This window comes from Brassica napus, chromosome C3, assembly GCF_020379485.1.
Source record: "Brassica napus cultivar Da-Ae chromosome C3, Da-Ae, whole genome shotgun sequence".
NCBI lineage: Eukaryota > Viridiplantae > Streptophyta > Magnoliopsida > Brassicales > Brassicaceae > Brassica > Brassica napus.
In genome coordinates, this window is record NC_063446.1 from 33,132,126 (window position 1) to 33,154,443 (window position 22,318).

The 22,318-nt window shown below is 38.1% G+C and overlaps 4 protein-coding genes across 5 annotated transcripts; 2 read left to right on the forward strand and 2 right to left on the reverse strand.

The window, feature by feature from the left end:
- Nucleotides 1-1,016: 1,016 nt before the first annotated feature.
- LOC125583688 (putative defensin-like protein 257) lies at nucleotides 1,017-3,789 on the forward strand. The gene is made up of 2 exons (XM_048751089.1): nucleotides 1,017-3,326; nucleotides 3,444-3,789. The coding sequence occupies exons 1-2, from the start codon at nucleotides 3,269-3,271 to the stop codon at nucleotides 3,626-3,628; spliced, it is 243 nt and encodes an 80-aa protein (XP_048607046.1). The 5' UTR covers nucleotides 1,017-3,268; the 3' UTR covers nucleotides 3,629-3,789.
- Nucleotides 3,633-5,811, reverse strand: LOC125583687 (probable ubiquitin-conjugating enzyme E2 37). 2 transcript variants are annotated; one of them, XM_048751087.1, is made up of 6 exons: nucleotides 5,502-5,811; nucleotides 5,348-5,417; nucleotides 5,152-5,257; nucleotides 4,822-4,920; nucleotides 4,592-4,735; nucleotides 3,633-4,514 (listed from the first exon to the last, which is right to left on the reverse strand). In XM_048751087.1, the coding sequence occupies exons 1-6, from the start codon at nucleotides 5,647-5,649 to the stop codon at nucleotides 3,786-3,788; spliced, it is 1,296 nt and encodes a 431-aa protein (XP_048607044.1). In that variant the 5' UTR covers nucleotides 5,650-5,811; the 3' UTR covers nucleotides 3,633-3,785. The 2 variants fall into 2 exon arrangements, with proteins under 2 accessions (XP_048607044.1, XP_048607043.1); XM_048751086.1 differs by having other exon boundaries at nucleotides 5,348-5,805.
- Nucleotides 5,812-9,674: 3,863 nt separating this feature from the next.
- On the reverse strand, nucleotides 9,675-10,133 carry LOC125583027. Its single transcript, XM_048749556.1, has one exon. It carries the CDS (start codon nucleotides 10,131-10,133, stop codon nucleotides 9,675-9,677), a length of 459 nt encoding a protein of 152 aa, XP_048605513.1.
- Nucleotides 10,134-13,336: 3,203 nt separating this feature from the next.
- Nucleotides 13,337-19,427, forward strand: LOC125583028 (glutathione reductase, chloroplastic/mitochondrial-like). Its single transcript, XM_048749557.1, has 4 exons — nucleotides 13,337-13,462; nucleotides 14,801-15,037; nucleotides 15,565-15,695; nucleotides 19,004-19,427. Exons 1-4 carry the CDS (start codon nucleotides 13,337-13,339, stop codon nucleotides 19,425-19,427), a joined length of 918 nt encoding a protein of 305 aa, XP_048605514.1.
- Nucleotides 19,428-22,318: the final 2,891 nt, after the last annotated feature.

Genomic DNA, 22,318 nt, shown 5'->3' on the forward strand with positions numbered 1-22,318 from the left:
ACAATAGTCTCATGATGGTGTGCGTTCGAATAGAAGGCTGCAGGAGAGGCTAGTGCTTCTGCAAAAATTAAGGATTGAAATTATTCACCCTCTCTACAATGGAAACTCATCAAGAGAGCATTGGACAATTTCCAAAATTGATGTCTTCTTGTTTGTTTCTAAACCATGAACTTGAATCCTTTAAACTGTTTGGCTCTTCTTTTATCCACATTAGCGGCTTGAAAAGAGCTTAGCTTATAAAGATTCATCTCAAAGAGGTTAATCCAACCAATTCGTTAACAAAAGAGAATGAAATTCCATAAACGCCAAAGACCACGAAAAACAATCTGATAGTAGACACACTGCTCCAGTAATACTGAAAAACCCCAACACTTCCAACTTCAGGACCACCATGAATGGACTCAAACAGGCTGGAAACAGAGCCTTTGCATCATGTGAGATGCACCGTGGCTTAGGATCGAAACATCACCATCTGCTCGAGTAGAGGCCAGAGAAGAACACAGTCTTTAAACTCCATAAACATCCTCTGTTCCAAGCCCCAAGATCTAATTGATACCCGACATAAAACAACAAAAACACTGAGAGAAACAACACAAGCGAGCTCCGATGCAAATACGACACACCGAACACGGCCTTGAAACCAAGATATTGAAACAAGATCTATGATATCAAGTGGACAAGCGGGCTAGCTACTCCGTTGATCAAAAGATCCGGAACCTCCATCATCATATCAGAGAAGTTTATGACCAAGGTAAGAACATTCAACCAAATCGCTCTAATCGTGCCACTCCACAACAACCTTCATCAGGCCAGAATAGATGAGACTGACGAGAGCCTCTCCTGGCGATGGCGAGGAACGCCGACCGCCGGAGAAGCTAGGATCTCGCCAAGAAGTTTAACGACGGCTGAAAGGTTTGGGAGAAAAAAAATTAGGTTTTCAGGAAATCAGATGGGTGAAATAACCAAAGCTTCTTAGCTATACTTTTTTTCAAAAGATTCATCGAGATCCTAACTCTATAACTTTTTCTAAAACCGATTATTAATGTTCACAAAATCTTGCAGATTGCAATATTCTTCAAATATTTAAATTTCTAGCTTAGATAAGGTAAACAATAAAATTACGAATCCTAAAATCTCGGTTTCCCTGGATATCTACCTAATATCACACTAGCTTTAAAATAAAGAACTTTTTCCTTTAATCACGTCATACAAATTTTATTTCCTAAATCAAAAATACATTGAGATTTTAGTTAGCAAAAATATCGGTTGTATTAGCCATATAAGAAACACATCGACTCTTCACATATGCAATACCATCCGAAAATGACTTCGAACAAGAGCATCACATTACTCAAAGACGTTGAACCGTTCAAGAGTTGTTGGTGTGTCCAGGTTAAGTTTCTTCACTCATGGATGGCAACAAACCAGTTATGGTTGACCGTATTTATATTTGTTTATTTTGATATAGTTAACGGTTTTGACACTTTTTGTTGTTTAAGGTTTCAAGATCCACTGTTCATGCAAGAGGTTATGATTTATAGGAAAGAGAAACATAGATCAATGTTAGAGGAACTGGAAGCTCTCCCTAAATATATCCTAAACCGTATAAAGGCTTATAGATATTGGGTTTAGGAACTCTCTTCTGATCTGCTGCACTTGCTCAAGCAAAGAGACAGTAACAACATTTTGTACTTAATTGGAGAAATACATATATAGTGGGTTAAGGAGGAGCTGATTCAGGACTTTTAAAGGTAGCTTATAGTTTTTTATTTGAGTTTCAAAACCTTAGATGTTAATATGTTTTATCTGTTTAGATAGCTGTATAACAAAGAGGAAACATCCTAATTGTTAACAGGAGAGAGTCCATGGAGACCTCATGCAGACTTTTAAGTGAATGGTTGTGGAATGAACCCGCTTGTAGTTAAACTTTATAGTCTAATAAATTGTAAACAATAGCAACAAATCTCATTTTAACTTCTTTTTTTTGAACAACTAAAGTCAGTTTATCTATCTACCAAAAATTGTTTAATTTTATATTTTGGTTAATAAATTACGATAAATTGGATTACTTGTCATAATATATTTTTATATTAGATAAGCAGCCAAATTAACTACTTTTACTATTTTTATACGCATTATAATACTTTATATACATACATAGTTGCCATTAAATTATTATATACTGTACGAATTGTTTTACATGTAAACTAAATTTCTTTAGTCTGATCATTTTCAATTTATTTGACTACTCAGATACAATTTTCAAAATAAATTTATATACATCAAAGTAATTAAAAAATATATAATAAAAATATATTTATGTATAACTTTTACCAATAACAATAAATTTTATTATCTAGATTTTAAATCTGTAAAACAAATTAGTAAATTACCACAGGGTATATTGAAATCAACTTTTCAATATACATTTAGTTCCATAAATGGAATATTCTATATGGAATATACACATATTTTAAAAAATAGATGCTATTAAATAGGAATATCTAACATATAAAAAAGAATATCTAGCATACTTTAAAAATTAAAGCTATTATGTTTAAACTATAAGAATACAATAAATAAAATTTTAATTAAATAGTTTACTCAAGATAGACATAATAGTTGAATTTATTTGACATATAAAAAACCTAGAGACATATAAATACTTTTAAAAGATAACATATTACCCGACACAATATTATATTTTGAAAATATACATTTATTAATAAACACAATCATACTAATTGGTTTGATTTATTATATAAATAAAATAGAAAAAAATTAATGTAATATATATTATTAATTGACAAGTATCTCATGTAACATATTATTTTGATAGTAAATGTAACTACTATACGAACAATCAATAAATATACGTACACAGATAAAAAACCGTCAATGAATCAGATAATATTATTTATTTTAAATTGAATAAACATTCGCGCGGGCGCGCGGATCAAAGTCTAGAACAAAACTAAATCACTTTGGGTTTTGTTTTATTAATTTGAGGAATGACATGTCAATTTAATTATCTTCAAAAAGTAATGGAAGAATCATAAAAGAGATTTTGTTTTAATAGTATAGCTTCTTGTTTCTGAAAAAAGTGATTTATCCAATTTGGTAACGGAATATTGATTCTGTAAGTATTGACCAGTATCGCTACCAAGACCAGACTTGCCCCACACACACTATAAATGTATGGAATACATATGGCTAAATACTATACGAAGCAATCGCAAACTTTGAAACTCTAAACCAACACGTGAAGATGAAGAACGTTTCTCTCAAGCTTCCACTCTTGATTTTCATTTTGGTCATCACATCTAGTAAGTATTTCTTTTGCCTTTTAGAACAGTAGCGTTTGTGTTTCTTTTCACAAATATAAATAGAGAAAACAAAACTTAACCGTTAAACCCCATTTATTTATGTGAATGATGGAGAAGATTTTGGAGTAGAAGCAAGAGAGTTAACTGAAGTTGAAGTTATGTCCGGAAGTACAAGTGACGCTGCCATAGGCAAGGCTCTGGGTCCAGCACATCCACCATGCCAGAGGGACGTCGATTGTAGGTTCGAATGTCCCAAGGGAGGATACTGCAACGATCGCTATGGGTTATGTGTTTGTCTCTGATCACTATTCTAATCTAATTTCCATATAAAAAAAATGTATCGTCATCAATTCTTTAGACTACACTCATTTTGTATTTCAAGGATAAATATAATAAATCCTATGCTTGATATTCAATATGCAATCTTGATTCGATCCAAATAAAACAAAACAGTTTTTTTCAAGGTTTACCACACTTGAGACTTCCTCTCCTTGCCAGTAATAATCTTGACCTCGAAGCGACTGTTGCTTCTTCCTCTTCTCCTCCACTTTCTTCGCTGTCTAGAACAACAATGGATTCAGGCATTGATGCTTCTTCCAAGGCCGAATTCTCAAACTCTCCTCCCCAACTTGTCACATCTTGATTCTGATTCATTTCAGTTTGCGCAAGTACCTCTGCTTTGCTAACTTCATTCAACTGTGACTCTCCAAGAGGTCTCAAGGACAGTTTTCTGCTTAGTCTATTGTTGTCACTCTTTGCAGCAGAAGATCGAACACCTGAAGAGGCCAAGTTATTATTAAGTGATGCTGCATTAACCAATGGCTTCTTTAGCCCCAGAGAAAGCTTTTTTCCAATAGAGCGTGGTTTCTTGTTTTCTTTACAGGCAGCTGAGACTTCATGTGTGAGTTCTTCACCAGACAAGTCTTTCTTTTGAGATCGAGGAGGCAAGGCAAGAGATAGTTTCTTCCTGCTCCCTCCGTTGTTACCGGATGTGTTTGCCTCGCAGAAACCAATAGCTGCTTTTCTTTTCCCATTACCATCCATTTGTTGATCAGTGCTACGACTCTCTTTATATGTCATGCTCAACGAAGATTCCACTGCTAAGTTCGGCTTAATCCCATCAGGCTTTTCGTGATTTCGAGCTAAAACACTAATTCCACTTTCAGAAACCTTGTCATTTCCATGACTCTAACGAAACAAAAAAGGAAGCAAAGTTATAATGAATATACGCAAAATGTTGATTTTGCGTATACGAATAAACTAACCTCGGCTGCGATAGGTGTTTCCTGAATTTGGAGGCTGGTGCTGCTTCCATCAACACCAGACTTGTAAACCTTGACAGCATACTTCTCTGTCATCTCCCGGGCCTTATAATCGAAAGCTTGTCTATTGTATTTGTACTCCCTGCTCTGAGACAATCAAACAAGGCCAGCAAAAAAAAAAAAAAAATCAACAATCTCATAGAAAAATGAGTTTGTAACCATGTAAGACTTACAACTTCACACATCAAGCCATCATCAGGATTGGGTTCAGTAAGCAACAATCGAATGCTAGTCAGCACTGTAGAGATGTTCAATGATGGTTGCCAAGCACCCTGTGCTCATAATCAGAAACAAACTAACCATTACTATCAATCTTTTTTTTTCCTAATTAAAAAAAAAAAATCATTTTTGCTTGTTAATCATTTCATTACTAGTGCTGCTGAATAGCTTCATGTATTCTAATAGCCAAGAGCCACCAAAGACAAAGATGGATTCAACAAAAACTCTATTCACTGCAACAAAAGGCAGTGAAGGAATAAAGAGAGTGACTGTCACCTAGTTACCTTGGGAGGGAGATTCAAGATGTCGAGGCAAATTCGGCCACTGTTATCGATGTTTGGATGGTAGATCTGTGTAGCAAAAGACACAATCGGAGGCTGAAACGGATATCTGATAGATCCAAAAACCTTATCATCATCAGACTCAAAACCAAAATCATAATCTGATAGTAAATACAAAGAGGTAGATCGTACTAACAACCTCTCTGGAATCTGAATCGTCACGTCGAAGATTCCATTAGCGTAAACAGTATCTTCAGGTCCTTCCATCTCTGTGGAAAGAAAACAAAAAGAGACAAGGGTTAAATCGATATTTGAAATAGAGAGAGACAAAAGGATATTGAGAAGAAGCAAACGAGCATCGATTGAGGAGAAAGATGAGAGATCGCCGGAGCCAGAAGCGGCGGAGGAGAGGTGTGGAAACGAAGCGCCGTGAGGTGGATCGGAGAGGAGGAGCTTCAGCTCTCTCTGCATCCTCATGCTTAATCTCGCTGCTTGAGCCATTGTGTTGAATGCTTTGCTTCGTTTCGCTTCCGATTTTGAGTATCTTAGGCAAAATGGGATTGGCACTGGCGTGGCTGGGAAGATTTTGGATTTTGGGGTTTTGATGAAAAAAGAGCTCTGATATGAACCGTTCTTTAGATGATAGATTCCCTTTCACACGATTCAACGGCTCGGATCAGTTATATATTTTGAAGAGAAAAACAAATAATGTTGACACCCACGCCCTTTCGGGCCAGAAACTTAATCTGGCGCGTTAGAGCATGTTTATTGCAAGTCTTTTAGATTAGAGTTTTTAGAGTAATATAAGATACAGTCTCTTGTTATAAATCAAGTGGTGATCGACCCATATCAGATCCAAACTGTTCGGTTCATCAGCTATCCATTCGACCCATTCGCTAATGACTTAAGCGAATGAGAGTTTACATTTATCTATACTTGATGTTTATCTTTTTCCATATGTATTTAGGATAAATATTATTTCCTATTTCTATTAGAAATATGATTTCCTTTTCTCCAATGACTGTCTAAATAAAACGGTCTAATACTTGTATAAATATAGACATCTGGTCATGAGTAATAATAAGCTTACACATTATCTCTTTTATAACATTTCTTAACTTTTAACTAAAAAAACTAAGAGACAGAAACCATATCTTATATTACGCTAAGAACCACAACCTAAGAAACCTCCAATAAATATGCTCTTACACCAACTCGGCCATATCAACTTTTGTTATTTGCATTTTCTCATTAGATATATAATTTGTTCCATATGTATAATATTATTTGATATGAATTTTTTGGGTGATCGATCTAAAAGTCCACCGAGAGTTTGTTTCATACATTGCCCAAAACACAGATATGTGGACTGCTTCGTCCTATGCCGGCCCTCAACTCTAGATCGATGACGGCTAACCCTAGGAAAAATTGATCTATTGGAAAGGCGATGACGGCTAACCCTAGGAGCGACGACGAAGGCGAAAACTCGGAGAATCCAAAAGGCGACGGAGATGGGAAATCGGCGGAGGATCTCTCGCAGGCAGTTCTAGAGACGATGATTGCTGAGGGTGACAAATCGGTGGACGGAAACTGTGCGGGAGAACATACGGGTGAGTCAGGCGGCCCGGAGGGTAATGCTGAGGCTGTCCCTCCACAGGTTGGTTCCGTACTGCAAGTGGGACAAGGCAAATCCAAGGGTAATGATGAGACTGTCTCTCCTCGGAGGAATGGTTCTCAGGAGAATCCTTCGGTAGGGTCTGTTGGATCAGGTTCAAAGAGTTCCTATTCGGAGGCAGTGAGAGAAACACTTCCGGAAACCGATCGGTTTCAACCTGATTTTGTAGTGAAGGACGGTGTTGCTGATATCAACATCCCTGAGGAGATTTTGGAGGATGCTGAGCCACTATGGAAATGTTTTGTGGTGGGATATTTTATGAATGATGCTCCACACATTGGTTCGATTCATGCGACGGTGAATAGAATTTGATCTTCACAAGGGAAAGGTCCTAAGATTGATGTGCAATTCATTGATAAGAATACAGTTCTGTTCCGCATTGAAGATGCTCAGGTGCGGAGTAGGATTCTAAGGAGGAAGTATTGGCATATAGCCGAGGTGCCCCTGGTTTTGAACGAATGGAGTCCGGAGTCAGCACGTGCTCCTCCTGACCTCTCGGCCATGCCTTTGTGGGTGGATTTTGTGAACTTGCCAGGATACTTGTATTCTAAGAAAGGAATTTGTTTTCTACCGCGAACAGCAGGGAAATTTGTCAAACTGCATCCTAACACTAAAAAGTGTATTCGGTTGGATGTAGCGAGAGCTTTGGTTGAAGTGGACTTGCAGAAACCACTACCATGCAAGATCTGTTTTAAAGATAGGGATGGCTCAGCGGGGACCATTGGATATCACCCAGCCTGTAGGGAGCTCAACCTCACCCACCTGAGCTTTGCAGATGATACTGTTGTGTTCACCAATGGGAAACCACAGTCTCTGACGGGTACCTTAGAGGTCTTCAATGAGTTTGCTACATTATCTGGTCTATGTATCAACGTGTCGAAGTCGACAGAGTTTACAGCTGGGAGAGGGAAGCAAGTACTTGAAGAAGAGGCTGCAGCAATAGGGTTATCGGTATCTGCTCTGCCAATAAAATATTTGGGGCTACCTCTCACTACGAAGATCATGTCAAGGTCGGACTATGAACCGTTGTTGGCTAAGATCCGGAACAGGATGCTAAGTTGGACAAGTAAGGCTCTATCTTTCGCGGGGCGTTTACAGTTGATTCAATCAGTTATAGCGAGTATAACAAATTTCTGGTGCTCAGCTTTCTCCTTGCCTCAAGGATGTATTGATGACATCGAGAGTATGTGTTCAGCTTTTTTTGTGGAGTGGATCTCCCAATATTACCCATAAAGCAAAGGTAGCTTGAGATGTTGTTTGCACAGCAAAGGCGGAGGGTGGTTTGGGGATCCGGAAAATAAAGGAGATGGATACTGTTTTCTCTCTAAAACTGATCTGGTGCATTTTTGCAAAGTCTGATTCGCTATGGGTAGCTTGGGTGAGACTATACTTAATAAGGGATGAGTCTTTTTGGGATGTCAAAGTCCGTTCAGGAGGATCGTAGGTTTGGAATAAATTGCTGCAGTTGAGGCCTCTTGCTCATTTGTTTCTGCGTATGGAGATACATGATGGGAATTCAGTTCGTTTTTGGTCAGACCTCTGGCATTCTTTGGGTAGATTGATCGAGATCATTGGCGAAGGGGGCATCATGAAACTTGGAATTCCTCGTAACGCCAGAATCAAGGATGTGATTCAAGGTGGAGAGTGGCGTGTGCGTTGCTGGGACCGAAATATTCGAGAGCTTGTGGAGGAGCTCAAGCAGTTTCCAGTGATACTAGAGCAACATGTGACTGACTCTGTTTTATGGATAGACGGATCGCATGACTATCGAAATAGTTTCTCTTCTAAGGCTACTTGGGAGATTATCACAACGCAAAGAGAAGTTACTGATTGGTGGAGAATGGTGTGGTTCCAGCAGGGTTTTCCCCGGTTCAGTTTTATCACTTGGCTTGCATTAAAGGATAGGCTCTCTACGGGGGTCCGTATGAGAGTATGGAGCCAGTCTCAAAGTTGCTTACTGTGTGGTGAACCTTAAGAAACCAGGAATCATCTTTTCTTCGCTTGTCCATACACTTTCACCCTCTGGTTAGAAGTCACGGGAAATTTGTTGCTATCAGACGCTAGCCCGGACTGGGATACTACGTTGGATCAACTCAGGAACAGGTCTCAGGACTTGCTCTCGTCTATACTCCTGCGTTTAGCGCTCCAGGTCTCAGTGTACTACATTTGGAGGGAGCGTAATGAGCGTAGACACAGCCACAAGTATAGGGCTGTTGGACAGTTAGTTCGAATTATTGATAAAACCGTACGGAATCGCATCATGTCTACAAGGTACTTTGAGAAGCCAAAGCTCTATGGCCTTATGAAGCGTTGGTTTGGATCGCGTATACTTCATACATAGGAGGATTTGTTTTACATATTTATTCTTGTAGCTTGTACATAAACTTAACTTTCTAAGATAATCAATAAATTTAACATTTCATCAAAAAAAAAAAACCTATATCGATATTCCCACGCGCTAAGCTGCGTCTTAGTTTTGGGATTGCAAATATGTTTCTAATACTCCTCTTAATTTTGTCTAATTTTAAACCTTCGTAATTTGACGTATAAAGCATATTCGTGATTATGCGTTGCTTGTATAATTGTATTCCTTTAGACATCATTCAATCGAGTTATTTAAGTTATAAATGAGTATTTAGGTCCCTATAAATTCATTAACCATGACATGAACACTCTACTATAAAAAACACTAGACATGTGTTCTTTTTTTTTGGCGTAAATGTTAAGATTCATACCAAAGCTTTTCAAGTTTTTTACAGAATTGTTACACAAGCAACTTATTTGAAGAAACAACAGAGAGGTTACAGGGAGAGAAGACAGAGATTAAAGGAAATTACTCAAGAGACAGCTGCTAGCTGTAGGGATCGATGAACCAGAAGTATAACTGAAGGAGTGAGCACGCTTGAGTTCGCGTTGCCGGACAGCTCAGTAAGCGGTCACGAATGGCTTGGTCCATAGACGCAAACAGAACATCCTTGGAACTGCACACTCCTTTGAAGATTTTAGCGTTTCTTTCCCTCCACAGAGTGTAGACAAAGACCTGCAACAGAAGCTTGAAAACAGTCGCGACATCTGGTGAGTGATCATCATGTAGCCAATGACAAAAGGCCAGTGAGGAAGAGAAATCCGCTATCGAAGATACATTGTGTCTCCTGGAGAAGAGAGCCCAGATGCGAGCAGAATAAGCACATTGGAAGAAAAGATGATCATGTGTTTCATCCCCAGCAGGACAAAATACACAGGTTCTAGGCACCGCCATGCCCCACGATGATAATCTGTCTCGGGTTGGTAGCCTAGCGAGAACTGCCATCCAAAGTACAAACGAGCATCGCGGTATATGCTGTTTAAACCAGACCAAACTACATTAAGGCACCACAGGAGCATGCTCGCTCACCATATTCCAAGTCACCTTTGGAGAGAATTTGGGAACAAAGTTGTCTGATGGACCACGCCATAAGAACTCATCAGCATCCATCGATGGAGAGGGAGGGTTCATAGTGGATAAAACAATGTGGAGCGTTTCCATTTCGTCTGATCTTGCTGAAGGAATAGACCAGTAACCTTGTGATGTCGCCTCTACCACAGTCGACGCAGAAGGTATCCTAAGATCTCGACTACCAGCATCTCCAAACATTACATGAAGAGGACCCAAGTCTGTCCAATAATCAAACCAAAACAGAGCTTTGTTCCCATTCCTAACCCGACACCGCATGAAGTCATCAAGCTTCGGTTTTAACTGAAGCATACTCCTAACAGAAGGAGAGAACCTTTGAGTATCCGGAATTAACCATATACTCCGATCATTGAAGATGTTGTGCTTAACCCATGCAACCCATAGTGACCCCAAGTTCGTGAACAAATTCCATAACCTTTTTAGTCTGAACACCATCTCAAACTCTTCAAGTTTCCGAATACCCAGACCACCTTTCATTTTCGGTTTGCATATAGCCTCCCACGCAACTCTTGCACCCGCGGCAGTATTAGTCTTATTGTTCCATAAGAAAGCCGCACATAAAGAGTCCACCTTTGCATAGAAACTCTTCGGGAGAACAAAAACGGAGCTCCAAAAATTCATCATACCGTAGACAACTGAGGTTATAAGAGTGACCTTGCCCGCAAAGGAGAGATATTTCGCTGTATAAGAGTGCAGCTTTGAAGTGATCCGTTCAAGGAAAGGCTGGAGAGTGACTAGACTAATCTTTTTTGGATTTAAAGGTAAGCCAAGGTATCTGGTCGGAAAGGTGCCACACATGAAACCAGAGAGATCACAAATGACCGCAGCTTGAATCTCATTAAACCCTCCAAAGAAGATTTCGGTCTTGTTCTCATTCATGTCCAACCCGCACCAGGACTTGAAGATGGTCATTGTCTCCTTAATATCTGTTATAGAATGCCTTGATCCATAAGAGAAAACCAGTAAATCATCTGCAAACAGCAAATGCGTGATCTTCGGAGTTACACATTGCGGATGTAGTCTGATGGAGCCAACATCAGCTTTAAGCTCTAGCAGTCTTGAGAGAACCTCCATGACCATGATAAACAAGTAAGAGGAGATCAAGTCGCCCTGGCGTAGACCTTTTCTTCCCGCAAAGAACCCCGCTAGTTCCCCGTTGATAACTACCGAGAACCTTGGTGAGCAAATACACTCTCTGATCCATGTAATAAACAGAGGTGAAAACTCTTGAGCCTCCAAAATCTTAAGGACAAAGTCCCAACATACGGTGTCAAAAGGCCTTCCGAATATCCACTTTGAGCATGCAACTCTTCGAGCAATCCGACTTATTATAATTTCGGATCAGATCCGAGCTAAAAGTATATTCTCACCGAGGCTTCGCCCCTGGTGTAGACATGTGTTCTTCATTAAATTTATACGTGTTATGGTTTTTTATTTACAATTTTTGTTTCTACTAGTAGACGAACGTCCCTCAGTTGATTTCCCCCTAGCATATATGATATATATTAATATCAACATATTATTGAGATTTTATGGCCATTTGAACTGTAAATTAATGCTAATAATAGTAAGCAAAAACAATATCTTGCCGTCCGAGAAGATAGTGTAGGATATTGGAGTAAGTAGAGTAATTGAAGAAAAATGCAAGAAAAAGAAGGGTTATTCTTGGGTTCACAGAGTGAGGTTCACCAACCAGTAGGATTTCATTATTTCAAATTCGATATTTTAAAAAATAAAAAATAAAAATATTGTCAAGTTATATTATATTTTTAAAATAAAAAAGTAAAAAAAAAGAGTAGTTACAAAAAAAAATAAAAAAAAAATAAAAAAAAAATTTTTTTAACGTCGTCAGCAAAACACTAAATCTTAAATCCTAATCCCTAAACCCTAAACCTTAGGGTAAATCCTAAACCCTTGGGTAAACCCTAAACCCTTGGGTAAACTCTAAACCCTTGGATAAATCCTAAACTCTAAATAAAAACACTAAACCCTAAACCCTTGGGTGTTTTAGTGGTTAGTGATTTTGATTTAGAGTTTAAGATTTATCATAGAGTTTAGGGTTTACCCAAGGGTTTAGGGTTTAAGATTTAGAGTTTAGGATTTAGGGTTTAGGGATTAGGATTTAGGGTTTAATGTTTTGCTAACGACGTTAAAAATATTTTTTTTGTAATTACTACTATTTTTTATTTTTTTATTTTACCTTTTAATTTTAAAAAGATAATATAATTTGACAATATTTTGTTTCTTTTTTTAAAAGATATGGAATATGAAATAATACAATCATATTGATTGGTGAACCAATATGAACCTAGAGGTTCACTGTATGGAGTGAATTCAAGAATAAGTCGAAAAAGAATATATGTAGTTTTTTTGTCAAACAAAGAATATATGTAGTTATATTAAAAAACTTATGTATTACTCAGTAAGTCTTTCAAATTGGAAAGAATGAAAGTATTGCTATAAAACAAAAATTACTTTCTTCAGAGAAATGAAATTATTTTTTCATTTTTTAGATGCAGATAAATTAGAAAGAATTGCAATTACTCCACGGTCCACACACTTATATTCCGAAAGAGTCAATCAGTCAAACCCATATGTATATGGAGAAAAGAATAACCAGATGGAGAAACGTTTTATAAATTAAATATTTTGCCTCTCTCTATGGCGAGTTTTCTCCTTGTGACATATGAAATGATGTATAAACCGCCTAGAAAACTATTTGTTTCGTACTCAGTCACTTTCTTATATATAAAATAATATTCTGCTTATATTACTTGAATTAAACAACGTAATGACTTAATTATCCCAAGAACACAGGAGTAGTAACATACTCGTCCTTCCGCTAATTAACCAGTGCTTGTCAGTATGTTGCGCATATGTCAGAAAATATATATATCTATTCAAAAATGAACAATATCTCCATATAAAGATGATCCTATATCTGACAAGGTAGACATGAAGGCTGGGAAAGATGGGTCAGATCGTGCCGCCAGTTACAAGAAAAAGATGAAAAAAAACCTTCTGCTCAAGCTGCTGCCATCATCAAGAAATTAGTTCAGATGAGTCTTCATCTTATAGCTCTTGTTGCGAGTCTTTTCGAAGACAAGAACATGAAAGCGTGCCACATTATGCTGGAGTTTGCTTTAAGGGACAATGACGTGGACTTGATGACTAGTTTGTTAGAGGTAATTGGCTTCTTGGATTATGTGAAGAGTTGTTGTTTATCACTATACATACCCATATTAGTTGTCTCATCAAGATAACTTCATGGTTTGAGTTTGAGACTGTTAGCTCCCAAAATATCATAGACGTCTACATTGACCATTTAGTTTATTTTAGCTTTGTTGGAGTATCGCAGCCAAGATGTAAGAAATAACACTACTTGTTGATGATATGAATTCCCTCTGAGTAATGAGGATGGTAGAAAAAAATGCACAATAGCTAGACCAATAATTTGCCAACTATTGAAAGCAATTACCTAAAGTTTCTAATGATGATGCATACATAAAAATACAAATCAAATAGACAATGCAGATTAAGTGAAATAAATGGATCAAATTTTATAAAAATAAATGTAGAATAAACTAATTTAACCTAGTATCGGGAATGTTGAAAAAATTATTGAAGAATTTAATTTAACATTCTCTTTTTTTTTTAATTTATTGAAATACTAGATGAAGAACACACTTTGATTTTCTAATTCTTTTTAATAGATGAAAGCAATACTTCCAAACGGGATACATATGCATGGAACTATACGAAGTCGGGCGTGTACTCGGTAAAATCAGGATATAAATGGTTACAAAGGACAGAAAGTGTGTGACGCTGAAGTTCAGATTGTATAACCAAGTATCACTGGTTTTACAGAACCATGTGTGGAGTATCCTTGCTCTTGGAAAGATGAGACACTTTGTTTTCTGATTCTTGAGGATAACATACACCAAGCTATTGACGATAGAGTGGTCAACCAGATGACTAGTCAACCTAATAAAGGTTTGTGGCATAGTCTCTTCATCCCAACGCCAAATAACTATTTTAAAAATTCAACCAGTGCTATGAGCTCCACACTTCTGGAAACTAGAATCTGCTAAACCGAGTCACGTTCGATGCTGAAACCTTATTTTCAGTTAGATATATCAGTCTGTTTTGGCTGAGGATCAGAGCAGTGAAGCTAGTGGCTGTGAGACTATCTCGGTATACGCCAATAGTGCTGCTATTATTGGGACTAATATCTCGGTAAAGATTTATAGCATTGGTGTCAGTTTTTTTTAATTGTGTTAGTAATTGTTTTCATGTGTTGAGGTCGAATTTAAGTGATCTAAGAAATGATTTACTTCGAGTCATGGAGTTAATTCATTTTCATTATGGTTGAAAATTACAATGATGTTCGGTTAGATATTATATTACTGAACAACGCTAATGTCAAGTTGATTGAAGGTCGTGGAAAGGTAGGCTCTCAAGCTCAAAGTTTTATATATAGTTCTTTTTTTTTAAATGGATTTTGAGTTTGATTTTCTCTTCAGGTTATAGACCCGCACACCATTGATGTAGACGGGAAAATCTACACTTCGAGGAATATTCTGATTGCAGTCGGTGGACATCCCTTCATACCCGACATTCCAGGAAGAGAGTATGCAATTGATTTTCCTTCCAACGCTAAGAAGATTGCTATCGTCGGTGGTGGATACATCGCCCTGGAGTTTGCGGGCATATTTAACGGTCTTAACATTGAAGTTCATGTTTTTATAAGGCAAAAGAAGGTGATGAGGGAACCAGTGGCGGTGGCCTAGTGGAGCTTGAGGGAATTAAAAACCCAATACGACGAATTCGGGTTCAAACCCCACTGGTCACATGGATATGGGTTATTGCTTTCGGCTCATTTGAATGTCCAGGAGAAGGTCTATTTGTGGGCTGTACCTCTACCCGGGGATTAAGTATGTGTCTTTAATAGATCCGAGTTTAACCCTTTTAACCAGTGGCGATGGCCTAGTGGAGCTTGAGGGAATTAAAAACCCAATACGGTGAACCCGGGTTCAAACCCCACTGGCCACACGGATATGGGATATTGCTTTCGGTTCATTTGAATTCACAGGAAAAGGTCTATCCGTGGACTGTACCTCCACCCGGGATTAGATCTGTGTCTTTAATAAACTCGAGTTTAACCCTTTCAGTTTACAAAAAAAAAAAAATAGGTGCTGAGAGGGTTTGATGAAGACGTGAGTAACTTTTCAGAATGACTTTTGGCTTTTTTATTTATTTTTAATTGTTGTTTCGTTATTTTTCATAGTTCAGGGATTTTGTTGGCGAGCAGATGTCTTTGAGAGGCATTGAGTTCCACACGGAGGAATCACCTGAAGCCATCATCAAAGCTGGAGATGGTTCGTTGTCTCTGAAGACCAGCAAGGGGACTGTTGATGGGTTTTAGCATGTTATGTTTGCAACTGGTCGCAAGCCTAATACAAAGGTATAACTTTTAGAAAAAGTTCATTGCTTTTATACATCCTGGAACGAACTAAACACTTCAGCCCCTTGTTTTTGACTTCAATTGTAAGCTACTACAATGATCGTAGAGTATGATTTTGACCATTGGTGTAATGTTTGGTGTTATAAACATAACTTAGGGTTGGAGAATGTTGGCGTAAAATTGGCAAAAACTGGAGCAATAGAGGTATGATCTAATGGTTAAATTCTCAATTTCATGCTTGGTTATCTGATATGTATATGTTCTCCTTGTTTAGAGATTAGGGTTTAAGAGAAAATGAGATAAAGGGGAAGATGTGGTAGAAGGGATATGATGTTATAGGTAAGGGACTTTGGGGTTTAAGGATTTGATTTTCAGGGATTCAGATATAGTTCTAGTAAATTCGTCGTAACGTAAAACATGGGTCTGGTAAATTTTTCGTAATACACATGTCCTTGTAAATTTGTCGTAATGCTTTCCTTGTAAATTTGTTGCAAAGATTTATTTGTAAATTCGTTATAATGCTTCCTTATAAATTCGTTGTAACTTTAAAAACGCGGACCTGGTAGATTCCTCGTAATACATGTGTTATTGTCAATTCGTTGTAATGTCTTCCTTGTAAATTTGTTATAACTCTAAAAACACGGGCCTGGTTGATTCCTCGTAACACTAAAAACGCGAGGCTGGTATTCCTCGTAAAATTACAACGACTTTACGAGGAATGTTGTTTCCTTATATAAACTCGAAACATGAATGTGGAAAGCCTCCTTCATTCCTCTTAAACGACTCCTCCCCTCCTCCGCTCAAGGTATTGCTAGTTTAGGTTTTAGGCGGTTAGCTTAGGTAATTAGCTTAGGTGGTTAGTTTATGTGACAAAACTATATTCAAATATAAGGTTGCGGTATTTAAACAACATTAATTTTTTTAAAAATTTAAAATATATTTTATCATCTAGGAACTTTTATATAATTAATTAAATTAATATTTTTCTTTTTCAAGGTTACTCCTAAAAAGAAGAGACTGATTGTAGGAGTAGGATCTGTCAACGAAGTCGCAAGGGCGACTTCGTTCTACTCTTCAAGACGGAACCCACATATGAAGTACAAGTGTCTCCGAGAAAGAATGCCCCAAACAATTACTTTGATGGTGTCCTCCCTTAGTTTTTTCTGTTTTTGTATTATGAAATTAAAATATTAGTTTATGACATTTATATTTTTAGAACAATATTTTAATATTTTTCATATTATGTTTATAATTTAAATATTTTAAATATGTCGTAATATTATAATAATACGGTAATGATATGTAAATTTCTTTTAAACATTACAAGGAAGTACTTGTAAAATCCTCGTAAGTTTTACAAAAAAATTTACAAAGAAATACTTGTAAATTCCTTGTAAAATGTACAAGCACTTAAAGACGACTTTGTAAGGAAACTGTATGAATCTTTTACAATGAAGCGTAACTACGAAATTACGATGAAATTCTCTCCTACGCTTTTGTGACGAATTTGTTTCGTCGTAAACGTTACGAGAAAGTTACGATAAATTTTCCATTACGATAGGCATTCTACAACGAAACGATTTTCCTTATCAATTTGTTAATTCTCATATTACAACTAATTAACAAGGAATATGACCCTTATAATTAATATGTTTCTTGTAGTGAATGTGTTACTACTTTATCCGAACCGAACCAAACTTTTGACTTCCCAGAAAACTCAAATCAAAATTGACCCCAAACTGAAACCGATTAGACAACCGAACACCCATACTTAGATTAAATTATTTTAAGGAAAAAACATGAAAATCTGTCTGTAAAAAAATGCAAAAATAAAGGATAATTGCATAATGTATCCAAAAAATATTATAATTATATCAATGTAGATAACAATTAAAATGGAGCTTTAAGACACTCTTATCCCTACTGAGATGTGATATACCATGGATTTTACTCATTTTTACCCATGATTTATAAGTATTTTATGATATAATTATATTTTTTTTGGAATCTATTTAGCGCATTTACAGGTTTAGGAGTGATTTGTAGGAAAGTGATGATTTTGGTGCATTTTGGAGCACTTTGGAGATTGCACCCGAGCTGACCATCGAACTAGACCAGAGGTCGACATTTAGAGACAATAATCAATCGACACATACTCTGTGTTGTCGATCGACAGTGAAGCGCACAAAGAGGCCTGATTTGGTCCAGTCGACTTGAAGCCCAAGACATCACCTTATTATGAGATTGACCCTGACGAGTTTTAACCAAATATTTATGTGCTCTGCCATTGTTCTAGGTAACACACGCTTTCGAAATACTTTCATTACTTTTCTCTTTGCACAGCAATAGTTCTAAGGTTTTTAGTAGTTTCGGAGAGAAGATACCAACTCTTTCAGGGATTGTTATCGGAACTCCATTATTTATCTTTCTATCTATCTATCTATCTATCTATCTATCTATGCAATTTTCAATATTGATTGTTATGATTTGCTTAGCTATGTCTAAGTAATCTACTTGTTAGATTTATGGTTCAGATAGGATATGAAGGATTAGCCCAAAATATAGAATTTCTAAGTTGTGATATTCATTGAATAGGTTGTTCTTACTGCTTGTTCTAGATTAGCTACCTAGAACTTGATCTTAGAATCATTAGGTTCAAGCTATTGCTTGACTTATTCTCTGAACCAAACCTATCTGAGCTAGGATTGCTAGAAACAAACAAAAGTTGCTTTAGAAACCCTAGCGAATAATCGATCGACACTTTCTTGTGATCAGTAAACGATAGTTGAGATCCAAGATCTAGATATTAGAGTATCTATACAACGAAGGTTGTTAGATATGTACTCCCAGTGGAGTTCTAATATATCTAGCAGCTTAGTAATCTATATAGCTATAATCCTGATTTCCTGAATGGAAACCCTAGGCCTAGCATTTTTCTTATTATTGCATTCAAACCAAACTCCAGTTACTCGAACAACTACCTTGTTCACCCCTGTTTGCTTTAATCATAACTGTTCAACCTAGCTTAATCACTGCTGATTAGGATATAGTGTGTGCCCTAGCTCTTTGTGGATACGATCCCTAAATACTACAACTGAACCTCTTATTTGAGAGAGTAAAAGTCACTCCTTAGGGTAATTAGGGTGATATCAAATTTGGCGCCGTTGTCGGGGAGCTTTGATCGCCATTAGATCTTATCTAGCTCGTTTGAGTCTAGGTTATTTTGATGTGTTACTAATTAAATCTTTTTCTTATCTTTTAGGTGCATGCCTAGCAGTACCAGAAGCAACAAGGAAAAAAAACTGCTATTCTCAGACCCTGCTCGCTTAGAACGCTCGATCCGCAAAGAGATACGCACCGCATCAATCGACATCAATGCTTGTTCATTGACCGATACTCGCATTCCAGCGTCGACCGAGAATCTTCAACCGTCGACCGACACTCTTCACCCGACATCAATCGACACTTCATCTAGAACATCGATTGATACTCAACCGCGAGACATGGTTGCGACTTTTATTCTAACCCAATATGAGAATGGAGACATGTATGACCTGGAAGGTCATCTGCGTAATGCAGCAGGTCAAGAGATAGATGATCAGGGGGCTGAATCCCTGATCCTGAAGCTGAGGCTGCTACAACTGCTGCTCAAGCTGTACAGGAAGCTGCTCGCATCAGAACGTTGACTGATTACAACCGTCCAGATTAATACTATGCCAATAGATCTTCCATTCGTCCTCCAGCTACTGAGAGGAATGGTTTCGAGCTGAAGCCTCAGTACACTCGTGGGACAGACACCTTACTGTGAGTCATCCCATGAGCATCCTATGGACCATCTGGAACGGTTTGAGGATCTAGTTTCTGCCATTAAAGCTAATGGAGTCCCTGCTGACTACCTTTTCTGCAAGCTCTTCAATTACTCACTTGCTAGGGAAGCTTCACAGTGGCTTAAACAATTACCACCAAGATCTCTTACATCCTGGGACGCCATCAAGAACGCATTCCTGCGAAACTTCTTTGATGATCCATGCGTAGAAGACTTGAGGAGAAAGATTGCTACATTCGCGCATGAGCCTACAGAATCATTCAGAATCATTCAGAAGCTCCTTGATCAGATTTAAGTCTTACCAGCGAGATTGTCCACACCATGGATACAACCAAGTGCATCTGCTCAGCACATTCTTCAGAGACATTGAGCTGGCAAATCAGATGGCTCTGGACAAAGCTAATGAAAGAAACTTCAACACTAGGAATCCATAAGAGGCTGTGAGACTTACTAAGAACTTGGCGTCTAGCAATAGCACCAAGAACACTGACTTCGAGAGGAGAAGATCAACATCTGCCCTTGGAAAGGAGCAGATAGACGATGTGAAAGCAAAGCTGGACAGTGTTCACAAGCTTCTCAGGAAGCATGTTAGCTTTGCAAAAGATGTAGAAGCTTGTAGATATAGACGACAACAACGAAGTAGAGGAAGATGTGAACTTCATCAGTGGCACTGGATTTCAGAATCAGAAGTCTGAGATTCCCAATATTTAAGTGAACCCTTATCCAAATGGAAACGGACCTCGCTAACATTAAGTTATCTTCCTGGACGCTCACTGGTTTCAACAGCTCCTCCGAAAGGCTACTTGGCACCATTTGCCTCAACGTGGCAGCGAAAGGGGTCCCAAGAATCGTCAAATTCTCGGTCATCGAGACCAACGCACCGTATAACGCGATTCTCAGCACACCATGGATACACTCCATGCAAGCCATCGCGTCTACATATCACCGACAACTGGCACAACTCTTCAAACGTTTGCTGTCGAGGACAACACCCAATTTGGGAGCCTTGACCAGCAAAGCAACCATCAGCCAAACGGTCCCTCCCATCAACTGTAAGATTGGCATATCTCTCCAGCGACGATAAGCGGTCACCAGTTTTGGAATGGGGAGCCACATCTTGGCCTCCTCCCCAAACCACGACTCATATATGCACGCAAAACCTTGGGGAGGCGACTAAGGCCGCATATCCTCCTGCGGGGGGATAAAGACAAGCCCCGCAGGAGCGCAGGCATCTGCCAAAACCGAGGAAAAATCCGTCACACCCGACCACGACGATTGAACGTTCGGCCAATTCTGGTCCTAGACGACAGCCAGACGTAAAAAATCATCCCTCAAAGGAGGCAACACCCTAAAAGCCTCGTCTTCTAGCATCTCGAACGGTATGACCGGCTTCAGCGGTCCCGTGACCGGCCCCGTGACCGGCCCCTTCGGACCCCAGTCCCCTCCTGAAGACTTCTTTTTACGCTTCGCCCTCGCCTGTAACTCTTTTCGGGGCAGCGTGATTAAGCATTTAAGCACACACCAATTAACCTAATGTGCCAACAATACCACAATCTAATGGTATGTCATTGTAGCATTTTAGGATCAAATCCACAAGGAACTAATGATCTATAACACCAATAATACATAAGCTTTCTTAATCTAAGCAAACAAGAATATGGATGATTTTGTAACAAGCTAATGTCCTAGGAATATAAACAAGGTGATCTCAAATCCAATCAAGAAATAAGTGCAAGAATTCAATCAAATGCTAAGGATGGATCCATGGGCAATGATAATTGATATAAGGTGATCAAGGTTCAATCTAGGATGTTCAAACAAAACAATCAACAAGTCTATAGGTCTAGATCTCATTCAATATAGATTAATCCACTGTCGTGGCAAAAACTCCTATGCTAATCATGAATTAAACATCAACTGTCGTTGGCTAACGCAATCAAGCATGCATGAATCACAAGTCTACTAACCACCTAAACATCTCGGACATCAACTGTCGTTGGCCAAGTATGTAAAAGATAATACTAAGTTCATTCAAGCATTTTAACAAACACCTTCCGGGCGTAAAATAACTTAAGGTCTAGATGAGAGTGATCAAGTCTAATCTAGCATTAAGAACATGTAGCAAGCATAGAACAATGTTAATCAAGCAATAAACATCCTAAATATCCACCTAATCACCCTAATCTATCTAACCCATGAATCACAAGGTCACTACTCACTAATCTCCATGAGAAACCTTAAACCCATGTGTTGGACCATTAAACCGCCACCAAGTTTCCTGCGATCATTAAACGCCAAAAGATCAAGTCAAAAGAATTAGTCATTAGTCTTCTATTATATCGGCAACTTGCGAGCTAAAGAAGAAGTCAAAGCTGAGAAAAATGAGGCATGTGTAACAACTAAACAACAGATAAAGAGTTCTATAAAAGGACAAGAGAGCTATCTTCTCAAGGGGGGGGGGAGGGACCTCTCGAGGGAAAGAACAAGAAATAGAACCATGTTCCATTATTCCATTGTATAGAAAAGACAAGATTTATCACCACTTGAGAGAAGAGCCAAAAGAAGACAAAATGCTTTCTCTACGCTTACTTCATAAAGCAACTACAACCTCGTATCGGTTGAAATCCATAATCATTTACACAGCAAAAGCGACCCTTGACCATGTTAGTGTCCCGAGCTCGTATTCATATACGATGCCATTCACAAAGGTCCGACTTTTAGAGCTTATGAGGGCTTACGACCAGGAATACA

Bases quoted from the DNA above. Each gene is read 5' to 3' on its own strand.
- LOC125583688 (XM_048751089.1), top strand. From the start codon at position 3,269: ATGAAGAACGTTTCTCTCAAGCTTCCACTCTTGATTTTCATTTTGGTC. The intron at 3,327-3,443 runs GTAAGTATTTCT...ATGATGGAGAAG, and splicing joins CATTTTGGTCATCACATCTA to ATTTTGGAGTAGAAGCAAGA.
- LOC125583687 (XM_048751086.1), bottom strand. From the start codon at position 5,649: ATGGCTCAAGCAGCGAGATTAAGCATGAGGATGCAGAGAGAGCTGAAG. The intron at 4,921-5,151 runs GTAACTAGGTGA...TTATGAGCACAG, and splicing joins TCTTGAATCTCCCTCCCAAG to GGTGCTTGGCAACCATCATT. The intron at 4,515-4,591 runs GTTAGTTTATTC...TTGTTTCGTTAG, and splicing joins AAACACCTATCGCAGCCGAG to AGTCATGGAAATGACAAGGT.
- LOC125583027 (XM_048749556.1), bottom strand. From the start codon at position 10,133: ATGGCAGTTCTCGCTAGGCTACCAACCCGAGACAGATTATCATCGTGG.
- LOC125583028 (XM_048749557.1), top strand. From the start codon at position 13,337: ATGAGTCTTCATCTTATAGCTCTTGTTGCGAGTCTTTTCGAAGACAAG. The intron at 13,463-14,800 runs GTAATTGGCTTC...TTTTCTCTTCAG, and splicing joins TGATGACTAGTTTGTTAGAG to GTTATAGACCCGCACACCAT. The intron at 15,696-19,003 runs GTTTTAGCATGT...CTTATCTTTTAG, and splicing joins AGCAAGGGGACTGTTGATGG to GTGCATGCCTAGCAGTACCA.